Raw genomic sequence first — 21078 nt, 5'->3', positions numbered from 1 at the left:
AATCCCAAAATAAGGAAACAAGCCAAGGCCCTGATAGGTTTTTTTTTAACCTAAGCATCCTAAAAATAGAGTAATTGGAGGTTTGTGGGCAGAGCTTTCAGAGCAGAGTCATGCCTTTTCTACAACTGAAGTCTAAATTTGTTTGCTAGAGTCTGAAAAATGCCCCAGAGAAAAGTAGGTGTACAGAAGAGAACTTAAGCTTCTGCCTCAAACTAATTTCTGTTAGCGGAGTCATTTACAATTCAAGCAGAATTTATGCTCACCTGAAATGATTTATTTGTGTTTTCATCTATGCCCTGAGTAAGAACACTTCAGTTTATATTATTCTCATTAAAAAAAAACCCTCCACCTTAACATCCTCTCTTAAATAGTCCTCAGTGTTGCATTCTTGGGATGTGCTAAACATTTTCCAGCTAAGCCTTTTTGACAAAGCAGAGAAGGACATGTTAGTTGACTCTCGCATATAAAGACTTTGGCAATAAAAGCCCACTGTTACCATGTTCCATTGTAAGGCAGGTCTCTGGGAGATAACTGAAGGAGTAAGCAGTTGCAGGTAGATTATATAAAACTCAAACAATAGAAGAACGAGCCACCAGACTTTCTGTGAAAGCTAAATCAGGAGGGGTTACAAAAAAAGGGAAAAATACCTCATCAGTTGTAACAGTTCTCTGAGCGAAACTTGGTTAATAGTATTTCTTTCCTTCTGGTGCAAACAGAGGCAGGTGATAATCCACAGAACATGCAAATTCAGTGGGGGGAAAAAAAAAGCACAGTCAATTTGTTGTGTAACTAATGTGTTTTGGGGGTTTGGGAAGGTTTTCTTGCTTTATTTCTTTTTAAGCTATTGAGTTGTCTGTCTTCTGGTGGCAGCAGTCTGGCATGATTCTCACTGAACAGTCAACCAGGAGTTGAGTCAAGTTTTGTGGTTGATGTAATGACTGCTGCCCTTTAGCATGCTTTCTTTGAGTTAAGCATATGCAGCCCATGTTGAACTCCCTAGAGACCTGCTGACTGTTACAACCAACACCAGCAGGGTCAAGATCCCAAGTCTCCACTCATGAAAAACTTCTTTGAGATTTATGGTGAGATTTATTCTACTTGCAGAATCCTGAGCAGGGACAAATGTATGCTTTGTGTGAGGGATGCTGCAGAATTAGGTGCTGGATTATTGCGTGCTTCCCCGAGCAGACCTTGCATGAAAGGCTAACAAAAAGGTGGGTTTTTTTTTTTCTAATTCTATTTTAAAAGGTATTGTATATTTTGTTGCACTTTTTTCAGTGTTTTAGGACACAGAAACACAAATTATCCCAAACTGAAGAAACAGATGAATTCAAATAAATTCAAATTTAAAAAATTGCACAATGGAATTACTGAACGTGACTTATAGGGACTTTACCTTAATATTCACACTAATATACTTTTTAACATAGATTTTCAGGGTGGCTAATTAATTATTTTTTACACTTCCTCTCCTACCAATTTGAAAATAGTGGAAAAATGGACATGTAAATTAAAGCTTCCCAAAGACACTTTTAACCAGCTCTTACTCAACATAACATTCTAGATCTCGCTGATCTTAGCAGCATTACAAGGGCCATATTTTCCCAGAGATGAACCATTCATGGCAATTTCTCCAATAGATTTGACACAAACATTCTTTTCTTTTATTTTGGAGATATAAGCTTTCTATTTTTGTCCTATTTTTCCCACAGCTGACATATTTATTGACGCTATTGCAAGGAAAATCCTCCTTTCCATTAATATTTGACTTCTGCACTTTCCTCTTGAAGAGTTTCAGGACAATAGAGCAGTGAGGGAAGCTTTGGTCAGTATTAGAATAAGTATGTGCATGCATTAAAAACAACCTCTGAAGTTTGTTTAGAATTAATATTTAAATGAACACGTGCACAAACACCGTGGTTAATCCACACAGATGTAGCATTTTATTTGAGTAGACTCCTGCTGTAGATCAACAAGTAGCATTTATTGATTGTTATAACAGCAGTTCTAGTTCCAGAGAAGATTTTGATTGATTGTCCTCATCCAAAGTGAGTTCTTTCTCCATCTCTCTAGAGTGTTCAGTGGCATTGGCAGAGGATTGCATGGAGACAAAAGATTTCTTTCTGAGGAAAGGACTTTTACAGTGTCTAATTCTAATAGTTTAGATTTGAGTAATTAGTTCAGTGCTCTTTGCTATTTTCATCCAAGCAAATTGGTAGATCTGTTATGCTAAATTTATAAACTACTGGTAGTCTCACAGTTATCTCGTGTCAAGCCTTCATCCTATTGAATACGGTGAATCTAAATTATTCTACTGAAGAGAGCAGGAATGCATCTGTAATTTGTGCTGTGTGTTTAATCAGACAAATCTTTCTGTTACCTTTTAAATTAAATCTAAAATCAGTATTTCAGTTTTAAGAATTCCAAGCATCTAAAGCATGTAGAATTCTTTAATAAAAAGCTAGAGAAATACTTAAATAACTTTGCGTGTTTTTGATCTAATATTAAGCCATAAGATACCTTACTGCATATTTGAACCCTGCATGTCTTTTGCAATTACAGTTTAATCTCAGCCTAGGTCAGGAGGTAAAAATGTTCTTCATGTATTCTTCTATGTATTCATATAGATAAATAAGCTCAGCCACCCCTCTCTTACTAGTACTGGATTCAACCACTGGTAGTATTTTGTAGGTCTCACCTGATAGGCAGCCCACTTCCCTTATCCTGCTGTATTCCTGCCACCTTGCATGATCTAAATGATCTCTCACATTTTAACTGAGTTCTTTCTACCCATTGAAGGAATCAAAAATAATGTTTGTCCTCCGCCTTTTGCTTTTCCTTTGTAAGATGAGATGCACGATACAGGACCCTGGAAAGGAGATCAGTACTGTACCGTAGTGCATTCGCACATCTGCGTGAGTTCTCCACTGATGAGTTCTCTTGGTTAGGCTCAGTAAGTTCTCCAAATGTCTTCAGGTTATTGCCCAATAATACTGTTCTATTGTAAGTCAGCAGTAATTGCACCCACAAAGAATTCGGCGCACGCATTTAGCCCTTCTGAACCGTGAGACTGATTACAGAGTTAATAATCTCCTGACAAATTGAACTAGAAAAACCTGCTTGGAGGCTGTTCTGTGAAAGATCCATATTTCGTGATGGTGTGAGCACTAGATAAACCTCCAGAACTTGCAGAACCGAACTGCCTCATCACTTGTGCAGCTTCCTGAGACCTGGACTCTTCCATGCGAACTGGAGGGAGAGCTTTGCTCCATGCCAACACAGGAAGGCTTGGCTCCCTCCGAGCTGCAGCCTACCTCTGGATGGCAGTACGGTCACTGGGAATGGGTGGGAATTCCTCCAGCTTTTTCTCAGGAAGCACGTGCCTGGGAAGCTTGCTGGTTTTTACTCGCATCCACTGAGATTTGCCTTTGCCTCTGCCTCAATTTTTTTTTTCTTTTTTTCAAAATTTGCCACAAAGAGCAAAACCTGAAGGCTGGAATCTCCATGCACAGACTGGAAGTCTGTATCTGCAGGAAACTTCTTGAGCTCCTATGTTTTCAAGGTTTGCTGTCCCTTCCCCTGTCTGAACTGGTCAGCATTCTGAGGGGCTACTTATCTAGTCTGATGTTATTACACTTCTTGATATGGATTACTGTGTGTTCTCCATAAATTGTTGACTAAGTGGGAACTTCTTTCATGCAAACTCTGTACTGACTTACAACTTAATTTTTTTAAATTTAAAATTAAATTTTAGAAATGTTTGCAGTGTATAAAAATGTTCAGGTTAATAATAAGCTTTCTTGAACTGTGAGGAAACTAGAGGCACATTAGTTGCAAGGGAACAATTTTAGAGTATATACACTTCTCCTCCACATATGTTGCAAGTAGGAATTATCTGATTTTTTTTCCCCCAAGTTTAGAGTTTAGCATAAGTTTTTCTCTTTGGCCTTCAGAGTGTATCTGGCTTTTTATTTTTTAATTTTATGTGTTTTTTGGAAACAAATGTTGCCAGCCAAATCAATGGGATTTGAAACGCTATAGAGAGCCAAAAATTGAACTTCACAGTGAAATCATATAGTCATCATGCTTATAAAGTGAGAATGCTTTCTTGATAATATTTGTGCACATTATAGCTTTCTTAAAGGTAACATATCAGTGTAAATGTGCATGCAGGCATACTAAGCAAAGTCAGATTTTCCTGGTGTCGTTTCTGTGACACCAACTGGGAGACTAAAACGGTCATCAGCTATGTTATAAACTATGCTCTACTTTCTAGACTGCCTTTGCAATCTCATTGCCTTTTAGATGAAGTACTAAATTACATTTGCAGAAGCCTGGTGAAGACAATAGGATTAGAATAGGTGCTACTGAAATCATAATTTATTAATGAAGTTAATATGGTATATGAGGCCAGAGGGAACCCACTGTGATGATCCTAGGCTGAGGCAGTGTTTAAAGGGAAGGGTGTCCAGTGTTTGCTTTCAAATTAAAGATTTTTAGAAATCAGCACAGACCTGTATGTTCTCATTTTTGCATTCACTGTCAATGCAGTGCTGTGTTTTAAAATGCGTAAGTGGGTAGCAATGCAAAAAGTATTCCTTTACCAACAGCCAGTTAGCCATTCAATGTGACAGACCTTTGGTTCCCCATAGAAGACAAGTGCAAGATTGTGCAGTTGTTGTGCATTTCTCTGCCCACTTGCACGTAAATATCTCTAACTGAAACTCTTCCTACTTAGTTTTTCAGGAAAAGGTTATAATCTAAGCCTTTGCTTTTCAGATTGTTTTATTTTTCCCCACTCTTAATGCTCATTGCATGTATTGTGGTCAGTTTTTCATCTTTTTCCTTCTAATTAGCTCTGTGATAACTTCTAAGCAATTTACTTCCACTGCTGGGCTTCAGTCTCAGAAAATCTGATCATGTAAGTGGTCCCATTGATTCCAGTATGTATACTTAGTGCTGGGTTACATGCTTGAAGAGCCAGTTTATACCCTTCAGATATAGATAAATGACTATCGTATCTTAAAGCCATGATTTAACTGCAGCATAAACACATCTTTGTCTTCATCAAAGCAGTTCAGTTCCTCGGTTATAATAAATTCAACAGATCTGTTTGGGCTTCTTGTAGTGCTTTTTCAGTATGTTGTCATCTTTTCCTTGAAGAACCTTGAAGATGTGTACAGACACCAGGTCATCCAGGAGAAAGAGATTGTACAGATGGTATCACTGCACAGGGTAGGTGTGTTTGGGGGCAGTTATGTGAGCCCTGAAAACAGGGTCAAAGTCTAGTGTCAGTGTTGTTCATTTATGCTGTCACTCCTCAGTTTCGTGCATCTTTGTTTTTCATGTTGGTCTCAATTGCTGGAAGAACTTCCCCAGGGATGTGGTTCTCAAGATGTAACTGGACAGGGTGCTAGATAGTCTCATCTAGACTCCCTTTTCTCATGAAAGGTTGGACTTGATGATATTTTGAGGTCACTTCCAGCCTAGGCTGTTCTGGGGTTCCAAGAGCCAAGTATTTTTGAAAGCATTCCCCTAACTGTTTTTGTGGAAAGAGAGGCAGAATTAAATAATTTATCATCATTATTGTGTATTCATTCACTTTTTCATTCTTTTCCAATGTCTGTAAGAAGAGAATAAAAACTGATGGAAACCTGCAGCTGGAAGTGCTCAGAAAACAAACCCAGTAATGTGATCAACTGTCTCTGTTGTTAAATTGTTTATCTGAAAAATCTGACTAATTTATTGTCAGATCCCTCTTATTACTTCTTGTTTGCTGTGCTGGAGTCAGGCTGGGGAGCGATGGATGGATAAAGGATCGTGTATATAGCTGTGTAAAATTTCTGCATTCACAAAGGCTTTAAATTACCATGTATGGCTTATTTTGATGTGGTAAAGTCCAGAGAATTGCTACTTAAGCATGCAGTTCATGTTAATGCAACTCAGCCCCTTGTGAGTTGCTGATTAAGTAGGTTATAGCATAGCCCTTTGCTAGCTTTTCTTTAACTGATACGTGGAACCGAGTTCAATGCTTCTTCACGTTTAATATATTATCTTAGAAAACTGGAAAGCACTCCAACATTTTTTTTTTAATCATTGTGGATTTAGATTTTCTCCTTATTTTATTAACTTCTTTTCTGTACAACACTTGGCTTTAGAATATAATGAAAGTGATATTCTGTACTTAATCCTTCTTGTCCTTTAAACCTAGAACTACCTTTTAATTTTTTTTTTTTTTTCTTGAAGTGTACTGTGAACAGACTTAAAGGCTTGCGAGTTTCTAGGCTTCCCATGTGAGGTAATTTGGAGTTCAACAGAAATTCAGCTCTTAGGATTTGAAAGGGGAAGACAAGCAGAAGAGGGAAGATCTGTTAGAAGTGGAATCACAGAATGGCCAGGGTTGGAAGGGACCTCAAGGATGATGAATCTCCCACCTCCCTGCCACATGCAGGGCCACCAACCTCCCCATTTAATACCAGCCCAGGCTGCCCAGGGCCCCATCCAACCTGGCCTTGAACACCTCTAGGGATGGATGGGGCATCCACAGCCTCTCTGGGCAGCTGTTCCAGCACCTCACCACTCTCATAAGAAAGAACTTCCCCCGACATCCAACCTAAATCTTCCCTCCCTCAACTTTTTCCTGGACAGTTAATATTGTGTATGTGGAAGTCACAATTCCTGTTTTTTTTCTATTTTTGTATATTCTGTGAGAAAGATGTGTTATGCTAGGATATGCACACGCAAATGATTCCATACCAGTTGTGTTGATCAGAAGGTAAGGGTCTAATGCTTCTGTTATGTTGTCTGCACAGATGAATGAATTCTGTGAGCAATGTGATGCTGTGCTGGACCTGCTGCCACATTTTACCATGGTTCTGTATAAAGACACTGCACGTTCTCTTGTAAACAGGCAAATACTTTGTAATAGTCACTTAAGTGGCGTTATCATCCTCCTTTCTAACATGTCCTACTTATAGCATGTTCTTATGGAAGAAAGAACTTTCTCCTAAACTATTGCAGCTGCTGTTGCAGTAATGGGATATCAAACAGGAAAAACTGTGTGTCAGTGGCTACAGTATAATTTCATTGATTTGCAGTGTTTAACATGAAGACAAGATATTAAGTTCATGTAAGGTCTCATATTGAAGTAACTGCCCACCAACTTGATTTCATGGCCAAAGAGAACATTTTAATATCCATGTGAATTCTAAGGGCTAACTAGCCACATGGAAACACAAAGATCAAAGGCTGCAATTAAGCATTTAGGTGCCATAGGGCTGAGAAATATTTATGTTAATGCACAAAATAAATAGATGAAGTAAAAATGGGTGAAAGGAAATGGGAATGATAGAATGCTGTGAATATGAAACTGCAAACAAGGGGGAAAAAAAAAGTGTGTGATTTTAAGTGATTTGTTTTATCCACCTCAAAATTAGCTCCACTGACTTGGTTCTTGCCTAAATCTCTTTGATTTTACTTTCAAGATCAACAGATTGGCAATGTAAAAGCTTCCATCATTAGGCTATGTGATGGCTGGGGTTAGGTGGGTGCAGGTGTAGGGTAGATTAATGTACCCATTTTCACAGGAGCACTTAATGGTTAGAATGGAATGGCTTTGCATTGCTCTTCTGCAAATCTGCTCAACAGAATAGAGATTGAATGATCTGGTCAGAAGATGCATGGGAGGTTAGTAGCAAAACTGAGCTTCTGAGGTGCTGGCTTCCTACTCTCACCACCTGGTTGGAAACTATCACCCAAGGAAAGGCTGTTTGTCATTTAAAGATGGGTAACAGAGAGGAAGAAAGGGATTTGAATGCTAATGTGCTCTCGCAGCTGTAACCTGATGCGCAAGCTTGCTGGAAGAAACTCAAGTGACTCTGCCTTTGTGTTTAAAGCAAACAAACAAACCCCAAACCTCCAAAAAGAAAAAAAAAAATCAAAACTAATTACATACATAGGCATAGGAATTAGGTTTTTTTTTTTTTTTTTTTTTGGTAGAAGTAAAAGGCAAAGGTATAACCAAGCAGTTCTTCAAACATGTATACGCCACATATAACACTTATTTCTATTTGAATGATGTACGAAGAAAATTTATGGAGAGAAAAAAAGAAAGAAAAAAGACAATGTGAGATCTAGATAAAATCTCTATTCTGTTCTGCATTTTATCATTATGTTCTTGTGAATTTTTTGAACTCTCAGGAAGAACCACTAAGAACTTCCATTTTTATTTTAGGGATGCTCGTTTCCAAACACATTTTCCAATGTTGTTCCTATTTGTAAATTTTAGTGCGTTCTTTTTGTGATCCTTTATATTAAAAATAAAAACAACAAAGCACAAAACCACTGTCAATTATGCTGTGTCTCTCATAAGTGTCTTTCAAAACAGTGTGTTCAAAAGCGTATTTTATTACTTCTAAAAAGTGATACGGTAGGTTTGTAGCAGGTTGAAAAGTAACTTACAACCAGTAATATTATGAGATTGCTTACACTGACCAAAACTTCTGAAGAAACTAAGCTGCTTTTAGGACTTGTGGTGGAAGTTTTGTTATTGATTTCAGTGACACCAAGATCAGGGCCCTTGCCTAGATCCCAGTGATTCTTCAAGCAGGAAATTGTCCGTTAGCACCTGCTGAAGCAGATGGCATCAATCCAAATGACTTCACTGGTTACATACAGTCCTATGTGTGTACATGTTTTGTGTTTAAAATTGTCACATATCTCTATGTATATGCATAGAGATACATATACCATGTATATGTACACACGATAATAACATTTTTCTGCTCTTGAAGCAGAAGGAGTCAATGGTGTTTGTGACTGTGCTTTCTAAGGATCAGTCATAGTTATTCTTTAAGGGTGAAACTGAGCATCCTAGAGTGTTAGCTAGTTTGCAAAGAGCAAGAACAAGCAGCAGGAAGTACTGGTGTAGATGCATGCTCTTTTATGTATTTATTCATTTATTTTTATTTCTTTAACCACAATTAGGTTTTCTTCCCTAAAATATTGCTTAAGAGGAGTTTGCTTACAAAGTAAAAGGAAGCTTCTGACAAATAATTACATGGCAACTGTTTAAAAAACAAAACAAAGCCAACTCAACAAAATAAACAATATATAATACGGGATAAAATTGTCCATGTAACAAAATACTAGCGGATCTGAGAAATGCTTGTCATTGTCTACTGATAGCACCAGTTATAGTAACTGGATTAGAATGATTGATGTTATGCTGTTTTCCTATTGTGAAGCATTAAACAGAAAAAATGCTGTTACACTGCTCTGAATTGAAGTGATCCTCCTGTATGCCTAACATGTAATACCAGTATGACATGTGGTGTGTGACATATCCTACACTAGCATAATGAATGAAACATCGAGTGTCTTAAGTATACTTGCATCTTCCAGCAGGTTAATGTCATTGACATTGGGCTTCAACTTAAAGAAAATCACGTCCTTGTGCAGATTTTTCAGAACTGTGAAGCTACGTGATAATTAAGGGCATACTGAAGTTGGAATATATTCATTTAGAGATTAATATATTAAGATCTACTCTGTGAGAAGAACTATGTGATACTTAGGTGTTGATGAAGGCCTGACAAGAAGAAGAGTATCCTGAAATATCTTCTGTAATGATTTAAAAAAATGCACTTGTTTATGAGTGCAAAAGGCATCAAAATATGAAAAACTAAACAAAACTCCTAAAATTACTGATGTGTTATATTTGTGGCATTATTAAGTATGTTTAGCTGTTGTAGCAGCAGATTTTCTTGTCAAAGGAGCTCATTGTAGGAGAGCTATAGGAAAAATGATTTGGCATTCTTCCTCTTGAGCTGGTAACTGTATGTCTTATTGCAGTGCATGTTCTGGTATCTGGAAAAAAGAAAAAAGAAGAGACTGTTTGAATTTGTGAGGCTCTGTTCTGGCAAAGCTTCCAGTTTCTTTACTGGATGGGCATTGTGTGTAGGGAAGATGAAAGGAGACAGAGGGCAGTAAATCTGAGGGTATGTCTCCAGAAGTTGTGGTACCAGTAAAAATTATAGAATCATTTTAGTTGAGAAAGACCTTCAAGATCGTTAAGTCCAGCCATCAGCCTAACATACTGAGTCGTACCACTAAGCCATGTTCCTTACTGCCGTGTCCTCGTGTCTCTTAAAGACCTCCCTCGGCAGCCTGTTCCGTTAACTGACCATGCTTTCCATGAAGAAATTCTCCTTAATGTCTAACCTAATTATTTCCTGATGCAACTTAAGGCCATTTCTTCTCATCTTGTTATACAACACCTGAGAAAAGAGACTGGCGTCCTCTCCACTGCAACCTCCTGTCACAAATAGAGAGTGCTGAAGTCTCTTTCCTCTTGTCCTGCTCTTCCCCAGACTAAACAGTCCTATTTCTCTTAGTGGTGCCTCATCTTGTTTCCTAGGCCTTTTCCCACCTACATCAATCTCCTTTGCACAAACTTGAGCAACTCAATGTCCTTCTTGTAGTGAGGGGCTCAAAACTGAACTCAGTATTTGAGGTGTGACCTTGCCAGGGCTGTGTACAGAAGGACCATCGCTCCCCTTGTCCTGCTGGCTATTCTTTCCAATGGATGTAGGACAAGAGAAGTCATTTTCCATTTTTGTCTCTAAAATTCAAGTATGCTGTATTAGGGCAAGAAGGATGAAGCAAGACAAAAGCATATCTAACAGCTGACAACCTTGTTAATTACATAACATGTAAAACAATGGTGGAGCTGTCCTAGATTTGGATTTGAGTTTTGGAAGTCTTTAGTGTTGTCCAGGGAGGATAATTCAAGGCAGGCCTCCTGACTGGCCTCAGGTTGGCAAAACAATTTTGATACTCAAAAAGAGGTACCTCAGCAATTTTAGGTGTGATATTCTGGTCGAAATCTGATCTGCCTGGTGTGTATTATGGTTGTTTATTGTACTCTTGTTTCCAAAAGGAAATAATATATGCCTAATTCCTAAACTGCTTTGGGTTGTGACAGTGCATTGTGTTACAGATTGTAAGTGGTGTTTGAAGTTGCATTCAGACATAGAGTTGGATGAAACTGGAATTAGAAGCACTTTAAAAATCTTCAGCAAAAAAAAAAAAAAAAAAATTAGGAAAGTTTGCTTTACTGCACTAGAACTGGTATGTCGTTATTTCAACAAATTTTCTTTACAGGGTGTTGCTTTGTGTGTTTTTCATGGAATTCGTGGTGAGAGACGAGATCCAGCTCAAGACAGAGTTACTTTCTTGATACAGCCAGGTCTGTTCCATCTAATTCTACAGATGGAACTTGATTTGTGTTTTTCTATTTTGTATATAAGAGGTTGAATTAACTGCTGACTTGAGTCAGCTTTTAACCGTGCTGTGATTTTTTTTCCTGAAATTCAACTTAATGTTTTTTTTTTGTGTAGCAACTTGTAAATCCTATGTAAATCCAGAAATGTAAGGTAAAACATTTTTCCTTTAGCTAACAAGAGTCTCCGTCAGTTGCTGAGTCCCTTTTTAACTGCCTAGTCAAGTTTCTCTCTCATATGTGACCAACATTCAAAAGTTACTTTTAAGTTTTGGTGTGGTTATAGGTGTGCTGGGTTCTAAAAGAAAATAATTTTAACTGAATTCTGGGTTTTTCTTCTCTAAAACTTTCTGGTGTGCACAGACATAGACAAAACCTACCAAATTACGTAGGTTGCTCAGAAAGTAATGCTCCAATTTATTTCCGTGGAAACTACAACAGATACAAAGAACACAATAACACCATTTGATAGAGCATATTCTCATCTACTCAACGCTAGTTTTTAACTTAGTCACCAGCATTAGCTATACATTTTTGCTAGCAATGGACAAGAGCCTGCATGCCGCACTTGTAAAACTATGCACCAGCAGAGCTCATCCCCAGTCACCACTGCTGAAATGCACCACCCACCGCCTCACTCTGCTTACATCCAGTGTTTGGTTTCCATAAGCATTCAGCAAGTGTTGATGGATGTCAATGGATGCCATCCTCTGCTGCATCATCAACATCCACCTCTAATGTTGTGGTCCAACATGAAAAAAAAATCAGGGGTATGACTTCCAGAGCAGCTCTCATAAATCGTAGAAAACCTGTATATAATATTGTTCTAAAATTCTGATTAGGCCTAATTCATATTACTTGAATGCTTTGTGGTGGCAATCCCAGGAAGCAATCATTTACTTAATATCAAAACCAAAACGAACAAACTAGAAGTAACACAGAACTACCAGCATGCCATGAGGTATCTTAATGCATTTCTTAGTTCCACAGGCCTTATATGCCCATTTCTTACCTGTGGAGAACAGAAGGATTATTTTGATGAAGGGATGCTATAGTCATTGCGTGGATCTTTAAAATAAGTCATAAGATTGGGTGGAGAGAGGATGAGACTCAAAAAAACTTTGTGTTTAAGGCCCTCTCAAAACTGAAAATGTGTTAATGTTAGCAACAACAGGCTGTCAAATTGGCAGGCTAGTAAACAAACACTTGTGTGAAGATAATTTGGCAAGCATGCTTTATGTGGTCACTGTGGAGATTAGAACAGCCTAGTATGAAATATTTTTCAAGGTAAATAAAAAGTTTTCATTTTGATCTGAAAGATCCTCTAGACAGCTACAATATGCTTCTTATATTAAAGTAGAATGGCATTTGCAGAAAAGTTTTAATGCATTTGATTCTTCTGTTTTGTAATAGAAATTTTTTGGCCTCACCATATACGAATTTTAGAAAATCCTGGGTATTCTTATAGATTTACAATTCAATGGATGGCTCCTTATTTTTGGCACAGCTCCCTCCAGAACAGAGCTGATAGAGGTGGCAGCTCCTCACTACAATGAAACTTGCTTACTGATTGGAGCTTTCTCTTAATTCTGAGTTTACTTGCTCTCCTATGTGATCTACTTCTTTCGGAGGTCAGATGGCAGAAAAGTAATAGGATGGGGAAGTTTCTTGAGGGCGCCTTCTTCCATATTGTTCCACCCTTGTCCTGTCATGATCTACAGGGCCTGATCTTCTGATCTCTTAAAAATCGTCTGCTTTGGTACAGCTAAAAGAGCCTTGAGCTAGAAGACTGCTTTATCTCACCATTTCAAGACTTATTTCTCTTGGCTGTGTGCTATCACTTATTGTGAACATGGTAGCTTCTCAGAATAGTAGTGTCTCTGTCTCTTGACCTGAGGATGCATACATACTTCTACAACGCATCCATTGATGAACAAGCTCCTTTCCACTAAGCAGCATGTCATTTAAAAGGAAGATCATTGTATTCTGGCAAAGGCCTGAAAGGACTCCTGTTAACCTAGAATTAATAGATGACAGTTGTATCACTTCACTCTGTACTTGGTAGAAAACTTTGCAGATGAAATGTTTTGCCACAGCAGGAGCAAATGTTTGTTATATCAGCTTAATAATTGGACCACAGGTCTTAAGTTTACTAATTCTAAAGCAACATTTAGAGTAAAACTTCTATGCTTTGCTTTCATGCCAGCAGTGGTTTTATTTTTTTTTTTTCTTTTTTTTCCTGATTGCAGTTGCAGGTGAAATAGTTACTTCTCACATTGTACATGGTAAAACCAAATTCCTTTACCCTCTTTGCATATTTAAAGCATACATCATGACTTGCTGTGTGAAGCTAGTAGGGCTATGTTTATAGCAATAAGCCCAATAAAGTAAAATTGTGACGTAGTCTTTAATTGCTGTGAGTTTGTTGTATCTATATTTCCATGCTGAAGCCTCCTACTAGAGTGCTGCAGAGCAACCCTACCAACAGGGTGAGGACTTTCTTGTGAATTTTTCAGCTTACTCCTAATAGATGCAAGAAACGTGGGAGATTTTTTCTTTAAGGAAAGTAAATGGTTCAGTACAGGGTTATGACTACTGAGGAATTTTTTTTAACTTAAATTAACCATGTTGAAGTAGTAGAATTCAAATTTGAAGACATAGCCATTCAAGAGACATTGCCATGTAGTTTTTCTTAATAAAATAAATAAGTAAATAAAACAATGACTTAAAAAAAGATTCCTACAATTAAAACCTTCATGAGTTTTGTAAATAGCAATTTCTGTCAGACGCATTAAGCAGCACTAACCTTTTCAGCTTTCAGAGGAAATGAAATAAAGAAAATAAAAGAAGATCATCTCTGACTAACCTGAAAAGAGCATTTAAGTGAAAGCAAGCGCCGTGGATAGTGATAGCCTCCCTAACTTTCCACATTAAGTTGTTGCATGAAGTGCAGATTTGTTAATACGTGTGTAATTGTGTCGTGGTTACTTCTTTTACAAGATCATTTTTAACTAGAGAATGCTCCTTTTTAACTGCAATCTAGCTATTAGGTGTGAAGATGAATATCACTGAAGAAATACGATTCCTAAAGTCAAACTAGCTTTGAGAAAAGGGAGCAGAACAGAACTATCTTTTCCACTACAGAGACTTTCATGAGGAGATAAATACAGTTCTAGCCGAAGAAAAGTGGAGACTGTTTCGTGTGATAATATTTATATTGAGTGAGAAGAGCTGGGGATGTATTAGCTTCTTGCTGTAAGGGGAAGGGCGGGCAATACCGAGCATCTTAGTAAGTTGAATATGAGTAATATAGGTAATATAAGCAAATATGTGATGCAGTAAATACAAGTACACGATCAAAGCAGTGAAGGGAGATCAATGATCCCATATCAACATTCTTGTTTATTTTCATTATAGAAACATCCATTTAAGGATAGTGGTGCAGATAGCTGGGAAGACAAGAACATTTTCTCTAACTTTTCTGGAGAAATAACAGTCAGCAGGTAGCAATGGTCAGAGGCTGGCAGGGGTCTGAATTCTGATTCAAAATAAGTTGCATAAACCACGCTATCTATAGATTGGGATGGAAATATTGGCTCACCAGTGGCAGTACATAAAACAATGTTTAAAGATGAAAGAATGAAAGTTGCCCACTAGAAATCTTTGTTGATGAAAGAATTTGAATGCCTCCAGAAGCAATAAGACAGATGCAGAAGGACTAGGTCCTAAGAGGACCAAGGCAAAACAGAATCCTAAATTTCACTAGCATTTGGAACAAATAAAACCAATTGTTTCCTAGTAGAGATTTTAAAGTATTCCTCACTCAAAAGCTTTAAGTTATGCCTTAAAACAGCTTTTTCCGAGGCTATGGTGGCAGTCTGTCTCAAATAAAAATAAACCACTCTAAAATTTGAAAATTTTTTGGCGTAGTCGTTAGAATGTCTGAATAGTGTATATACTTTTTTCTATTTACTGGTAACGTAATTGGAGTGATTGTTCCAATAGACAGCGTCTGTATGGCCCTAAAAGAATTCTGTGCATGACTAGAATCCTAGAGGAGATTTATTTCCCTTTATTGGGGTTGGGGTAGGTGCCTGAAAATTGAAATATGTTTAGGTCAGAGAAATGAAGTAATTTCAAACGAAGGGTGAACTAAAAACCAAACAAAGGATCTTTCTTTCACTTTTTTTATTAAAATAAAAAACATAATTAAATTTAAACTGGCAATGTTTATGGTGCAGTGACTACAAAATTTAGCCCAATGGCCAAAGCAGTGCGTAGAGTCTTTATAAAGCCCATCATCACACAAATCCTGCATTAAGGATAAAAGTAGCTTGAAGTCCCATTTTTAGATCTCTGCCTCGGGCATATTTCACACAAAACCATATAGTTTTCTGTAAAAGCTCTCTGATTACTGAATAGTTTTGCTTAGAAACTGCACCTTTACCCTTGAAGTGCAGAGGCAAAGCTTTTAACACACTGCTAAATGTTCTCTGCACTTTGTATGGTGCTGCAAAGATGAGGAAAGTAAAGGTTTGGACTTTTACAATAGGCTGGGTGACCAGAGTTGCAATTTGCATTTGCAAATCCTGATTTTTCCTGGCAAATGAAGCCCGCCTGCTTGGTGAAGCCTGGGAGAAGGAGAGCAGAGCAGAGGTGCAGCAGCTGAATTCTACCAGGTGCAAACTGCCCTTTGGGGAGAGACGCAGCAGGGAGGACCCTGTGCTGCACAGAGCTGTCAGCAGAAGCTCATGGAAAACAGGCAAGCCTGGTAATAGCAGTGTGAGATGAACAAGAAATGGATGACAAGTTATATGAATACCTGCAAGAGATCCGTGTAAAATGTGTTGCTACATATGTGGTGTTAACAGCTGTATTTTGAATAAGGGGATTGTAATTCCTTAGTTTTCCTAGGACGAGAACTTAGTTCTTATCATTGTAATGCCATCTGAAATACATCCCTTCTATGTACCTTCGCCTTCAGCTTAAAGCAGATAAACGCTTTTCACAAAGTTCATCTTGTTGCTTTTTATGCATTCTTCAACTCCTAATTTTGTGTCTGAAAAGCTAAAACTTTTGCATGGACGTTGATTAATGGAAGTTACAGTGTTGCACTGTGACGTACAACCTGATCTTTTTCACTTTCCAAAATGTCTGATCTACAGACATCCCAGCAGGGATGAGAGCAAGTTCTGATGGGATTATATGCAAAAAAAGCGCATGCAATTCTTGGCCTTGGCTCATCCTCTTCAAGGAGGAGAGGAAAGTGCTGGGCCTGCAGCTGGCTGCTCTGACAGATGTGTGACAACAGCTGCTTCTTCCAAAGGCCCTGAGAGAACCTGGACTAAAAAATGCCCAAGCATGTTTTTGAAGGAAACGCTTTCTCTGAGCCCGTCATTTTAATGATTTATTTAGCCTTCGTGTAACTAGAAATTTAGAGAACATGCAGTCTGTCTGCTTACGGAGGAAGTTGTCAGTCATTCCCCATCTGAAATGAAGCCGCTCTGGCAGTTAACTACAGGCGCTGCTACAGTCCGAGTTGGGGCAGCAGTTCACGCACCAGTTTTTGCTGTCCTTCGCTCTGTGTCTGTAAAGCCACTTTAAATTCACTGTTAGGAGACTGTCAAGCTTGGGGTGCAGGTCTCAGGAATATCCCGCAGCAGTGAGTTCCAAGGCTTTAGATTATTCTGCTTGTCCATTTGGACAGAGGCCTCTTTTTTCTTATCGATGAGACGGGGTGAATGGTTCCCAATCTACGTTTTCTCAGCACTGTTTGTTATTTTGTATACTTTGATCGTGCTTGTTCTTACTCACTTTTGTCAGGTAGATGTTCCCATTCCTTTCAATCTTTTCATCCTTCTTACTGCACATCTTTCTGATGTATCTTTATTAGGTTTCCTAGCTCATTTCTAACCAGAAATAAGCAAAGTATTCCAGATGAGGTCAAATCATTGATGTACATGACAGGTAAAATCCCAGCCCTATTGCTGGGAATTCACTAATATCTAAGGGGTGAAATTTCTTCCAGTGTAACTGTAATGTTTCCTGTGTTTCTCTTCCTCACATTTTTCATGTATTCAACTTCAAAATTCGGCAGCTAAGAATTTAATCCAGAGTCCTACTGACGCAGCATCCTCCATTAAGTTGCTGTCAGTCCTCCGATTAGCAGTGTAAGTTTGTGAGTGGGAGTAGCTCCCTCCCCAAAGTACTTCAATGAAATGGGTGAAATTTTCTCCTGATTCACATTTGCTATGGAACCATACTTGCTGTTCATTTTGGGTGACTGGAACCAAGGGCATCAGCCCCGACTTTGAACAATACTGTGTTCACAGTGACCTTTAGTTAGAAAGTCTGCAAAAATGCATTGTATAGCACATGAAAACAACACACACATACACACACACACAAACAAAAAAAACCATTTCATTAAATGACTTTGTCCATAATTTACTATGAATGTGAGGGAAAGCAGTCAGAGAGGCTTTTATAGCGTTTGTAAAAGAAATCCGTTAGCTCCTCATTCCTCCCCAGAATCATCTAAGAAATGTTCAGATTGTTGCTGGCTAATAAATACAGTAAATGAAATGTTAATAAATCACCAGCAATTTAGCCTGACAATAACACGGATTGACCGCATTGATTAAATTGATTATATTTCATATATTTACAATATGTAGACACAAGCCCAATTTATTTTCTGAAGAGTTCAAGGTAGGTATCATTGGTTTAGGAAAAAAAAAAAAAAAAAAAAAGCCAAACAAAACAATGGAGTAATGTTTGTGGTTGCTATCTGCAATAATCTAATGCTGACAGAGAGCAGTATTTTATTTAGTAATTAACAGTGTAAAGGGGAGAGAAGCTGTCATGTTGGTTCTTAAGCTGGGGAATGTGATGAAAGATGATATCTGCGATCTCATCCTTTCCACTTGTTTAGGATTGTCAGGATGAGAAATGTCAGCATTATGAAAGCTCAGCTCTGCTCTTGATATGATAAAACCCTTCAAAAGCCAGTCTTTCTCTCCCTCTCCCCCCTCCTTTCTCCCTCTCCCTGCACTTGCTTTTTTATTTATCCTGTTTTGTTAGATGGCAGAAATATAATTCTTTTCTTTCTTCCTATTATAAGCCACCATTTTTGTTTTATTATATGTTTCACAACCCCTAATGCCCCACTGAAAATTACCTTGTTAAATGACAGTGTTTCAAAGCCATGAATCCTTTCCACCATTCCCTCAGAGGTTTGAAACAGTCAACAGACTGTAAAGAATAAATAATAAAAAAGTATTGATTATTTTGATGACTGTGAGATTCAATTAAGTATTAATTTTGCCCTCCAGTGGACCTATCAAGGTATTCAAAAGGGAGGATTCGGCTCAGCTAAATGTGTGCTGAGTGCTTCAGCCTTAAATAGGGAGAAAATGTGTTTACCTACAGTATTTGAAGAGGAGTGCATTGATGCACAGAGTCCAATATTTAAGTGCTGTGCAAATTAAGCCCTGGTGACAGTGACATTGTTTTCAGCGATATGAGTATTGACTAAAGAAGTGCATTTGATGACAGCTTAAACTATTTGTATTGATTAACATTTTCATAGATTATCATGTGTCATATCAAATTCACTTTTCAGACATGAATACATTAAAAAACCCATAGACAAACATCGACCAATGTGATGACGGGACAGAGGGAACATGCTAACCAACCTACTTGCTCGCTGGTCACCTGTTCTCTGCATAAGAACCATTTAGGCATGAACTTTGCAATAAATAGCTGCCAGGGAGCACAACAAGGTCACTTGTTCCTTTCTTTTTTTCAGTTTTTTGACTCTGGTTTCCCTGCTGTCATGGTATTATACCTGTTAGTTTGCAAACGGGATAATAGAGTGTGCTCGGAAATAATGCCTGACCCCAAATGTCCTCAGTGAGCAGAAGATAAAACAGATCCAATTCGTCAGGAAACAATTTAAATACGTAGATGTAAGGTTTTATGGGGCTGTAAGGTCCCAAGCACGACAATAATTGCAAACTGTTTGTGTAAGTATCTCCCCTCATTTTATCTTAAAAAAAAAAAAAAAAAAAAAGTTGATGTGTTTTTAATTTTAAAAGCAAAAATACGTGTGTGTGTGTGTGTGCTTACAGACTTCTGAGGCATAGCATCCCAGAAGCGAGAACCATTGGAAGAAATCTGTGTCTCTGTTGAGTGTGCGTGCTGAAATGGCTATTTGTTGCTGTGTATTTTCGTAGAAACACTGGCGGAGAGATGTGTGTGTGTGTGTTTGAATTTGTTAATGTTGCACGGAGGAGGATGCCTCTTTAAATCACCGGGGAGTGCTGGCAGGGCGCTCCTCTTCGGTGCCGTTGGAGCATACAGGAATTTCGTTTCTTACTACGTTAAGGACAGAGCGAGGTGTAAAAACATACACACACAAAAAGCACATCCCACAATTAAAGCTGTGTTGGTTATGTTGCTTTCATAGAAGTTTTTCTCCAAAGCATCCTGAATCTCTCACATGCTAGTTGAGCTTTAATAGGGTGGGGAGTAATGGAAAACTCATTGGATCTGTAATAGCTCTTCACTTGACTGCAGCCAGCAATAACAGCAGGAGCAGCCAGAGATAAGAGAGAGAGAGAGAGAGAGTGTATGTGTGTGTGTGAGGGAGAGGGAGTGGAAGAGAGACTATACGCACACCAAAGCTGCCACTTTTTTTTTTCCCTCACTCTTTTTTTCCCCCATCCTAGGATCCAATGATAGCTGGACAAGTCAGTAAGCCCTTGCTGTCACTGCGGAGTGAAATGAATGCAGAGTTGAGAGGTGAGGACAAGGCAGCTACTTCAGACAACGAGCTGAATGAGCCCCTGCTTGCGCCTGTGGAATCAAATGACAGCGAGGACACTCCCAGCAAGCTCTTCGGTAAGTCTGTCTAGGTATTTCATTTCACTGCTACCATGTTGTCCGGAAGAGCAATCTCCCCCCCGTTCCTTTTTATTTTTTTATTTTTTTTTGTTCACTCAGTTCTCTCATAAGTACCAAGGAATAGCTCGGAGCATGCAGGCAGTCAGCCCTCTGCTCCCATTGCGCCTGGCTACCGCGAGTGACAGTGTCACGTCCTGAAAACTTTTGTCAACAATGAACTTATTTTATGCAAGCTGCGCTCGTTTTATGTTCTTATTTGCCTCCGAGGTCTCTGATGTTAAAAATGGAAGGGGAATCCTTTTTCTTGGAGTATTGCGTTAACATTTATGATGTTAAGTGCTGATGTGAGTGCATGACGTGCTATCAGTCCTTTCTGTGGCTGGGCTAAACTGAGGAGCTACCATTTTAAATGGTAAAGATAAGGCAGCGTGAGGAGAGCTGAGACAGTCCCATCGCAGACACTCTATACTGAGTAAACAAAGGCTGCCAAGAGTACTGCACGTGGAGCTGGTGCTTTAAAATTTAAATTAGAAATAAAATATTTCTTCTAAAGCGTGTGCCAGAAAAAAAAATAAAAAAAAAAGAAAAACTGTTTAATTTTTAAATAGCCTAAATTATGCCAGATGAAAGCATAATCTTCCCTCATCAAAACAAAAGCAGTAAGAGTGGCACTCCAACACAGACATCTGTCATTCAAACGGATGACACCCTGTAAGCCAACTCAGGCAACTCTGATCTCTAATCAGAAAAGGGAGCAGAGTTGTTGAGGCGCGTGCTTGAGTGATAGATGTTGATAGATGTCTGAGCTGGAGCAGTACTCCACGGTACACAGTGACATTTTGGGTTTAGTGTGACTGCTCTCTTGGAGGAGTTCCTTTTAATTATTT

The 21078-nt window shown here is 38.5% G+C and overlaps 1 protein-coding gene across 1 annotated transcript in view; it reads left to right on the top strand.

Annotated features, from left to right (window-relative positions):
* POU6F2 (POU class 6 homeobox 2) overlaps positions 1-21078 on the top strand; it is a gene marked incomplete at both ends in the record, with an annotated part of 303527 nt that overhangs the window by 35442 nt on the left and 247007 nt on the right. The window contains one exon of the mRNA XM_079538058.1: positions 20017-20188. Coding sequence (XP_079394184.1) covers positions 20017-20188 — 172 coding nt within the window. The remainder of the gene's footprint in view (positions 1-20016; positions 20189-21078) is intronic.

Source organism: Tetrao urogallus, assembly GCF_951394365.1.
Source record: "Tetrao urogallus genome assembly, chromosome: 7".
Lineage (NCBI taxonomy): Eukaryota > Metazoa > Chordata > Aves > Galliformes > Phasianidae > Tetrao > Tetrao urogallus.
The sequence above is the reverse complement of the archived record's forward strand: the minus strand, read 5'-3'. Positions and strand labels throughout refer to the sequence as shown.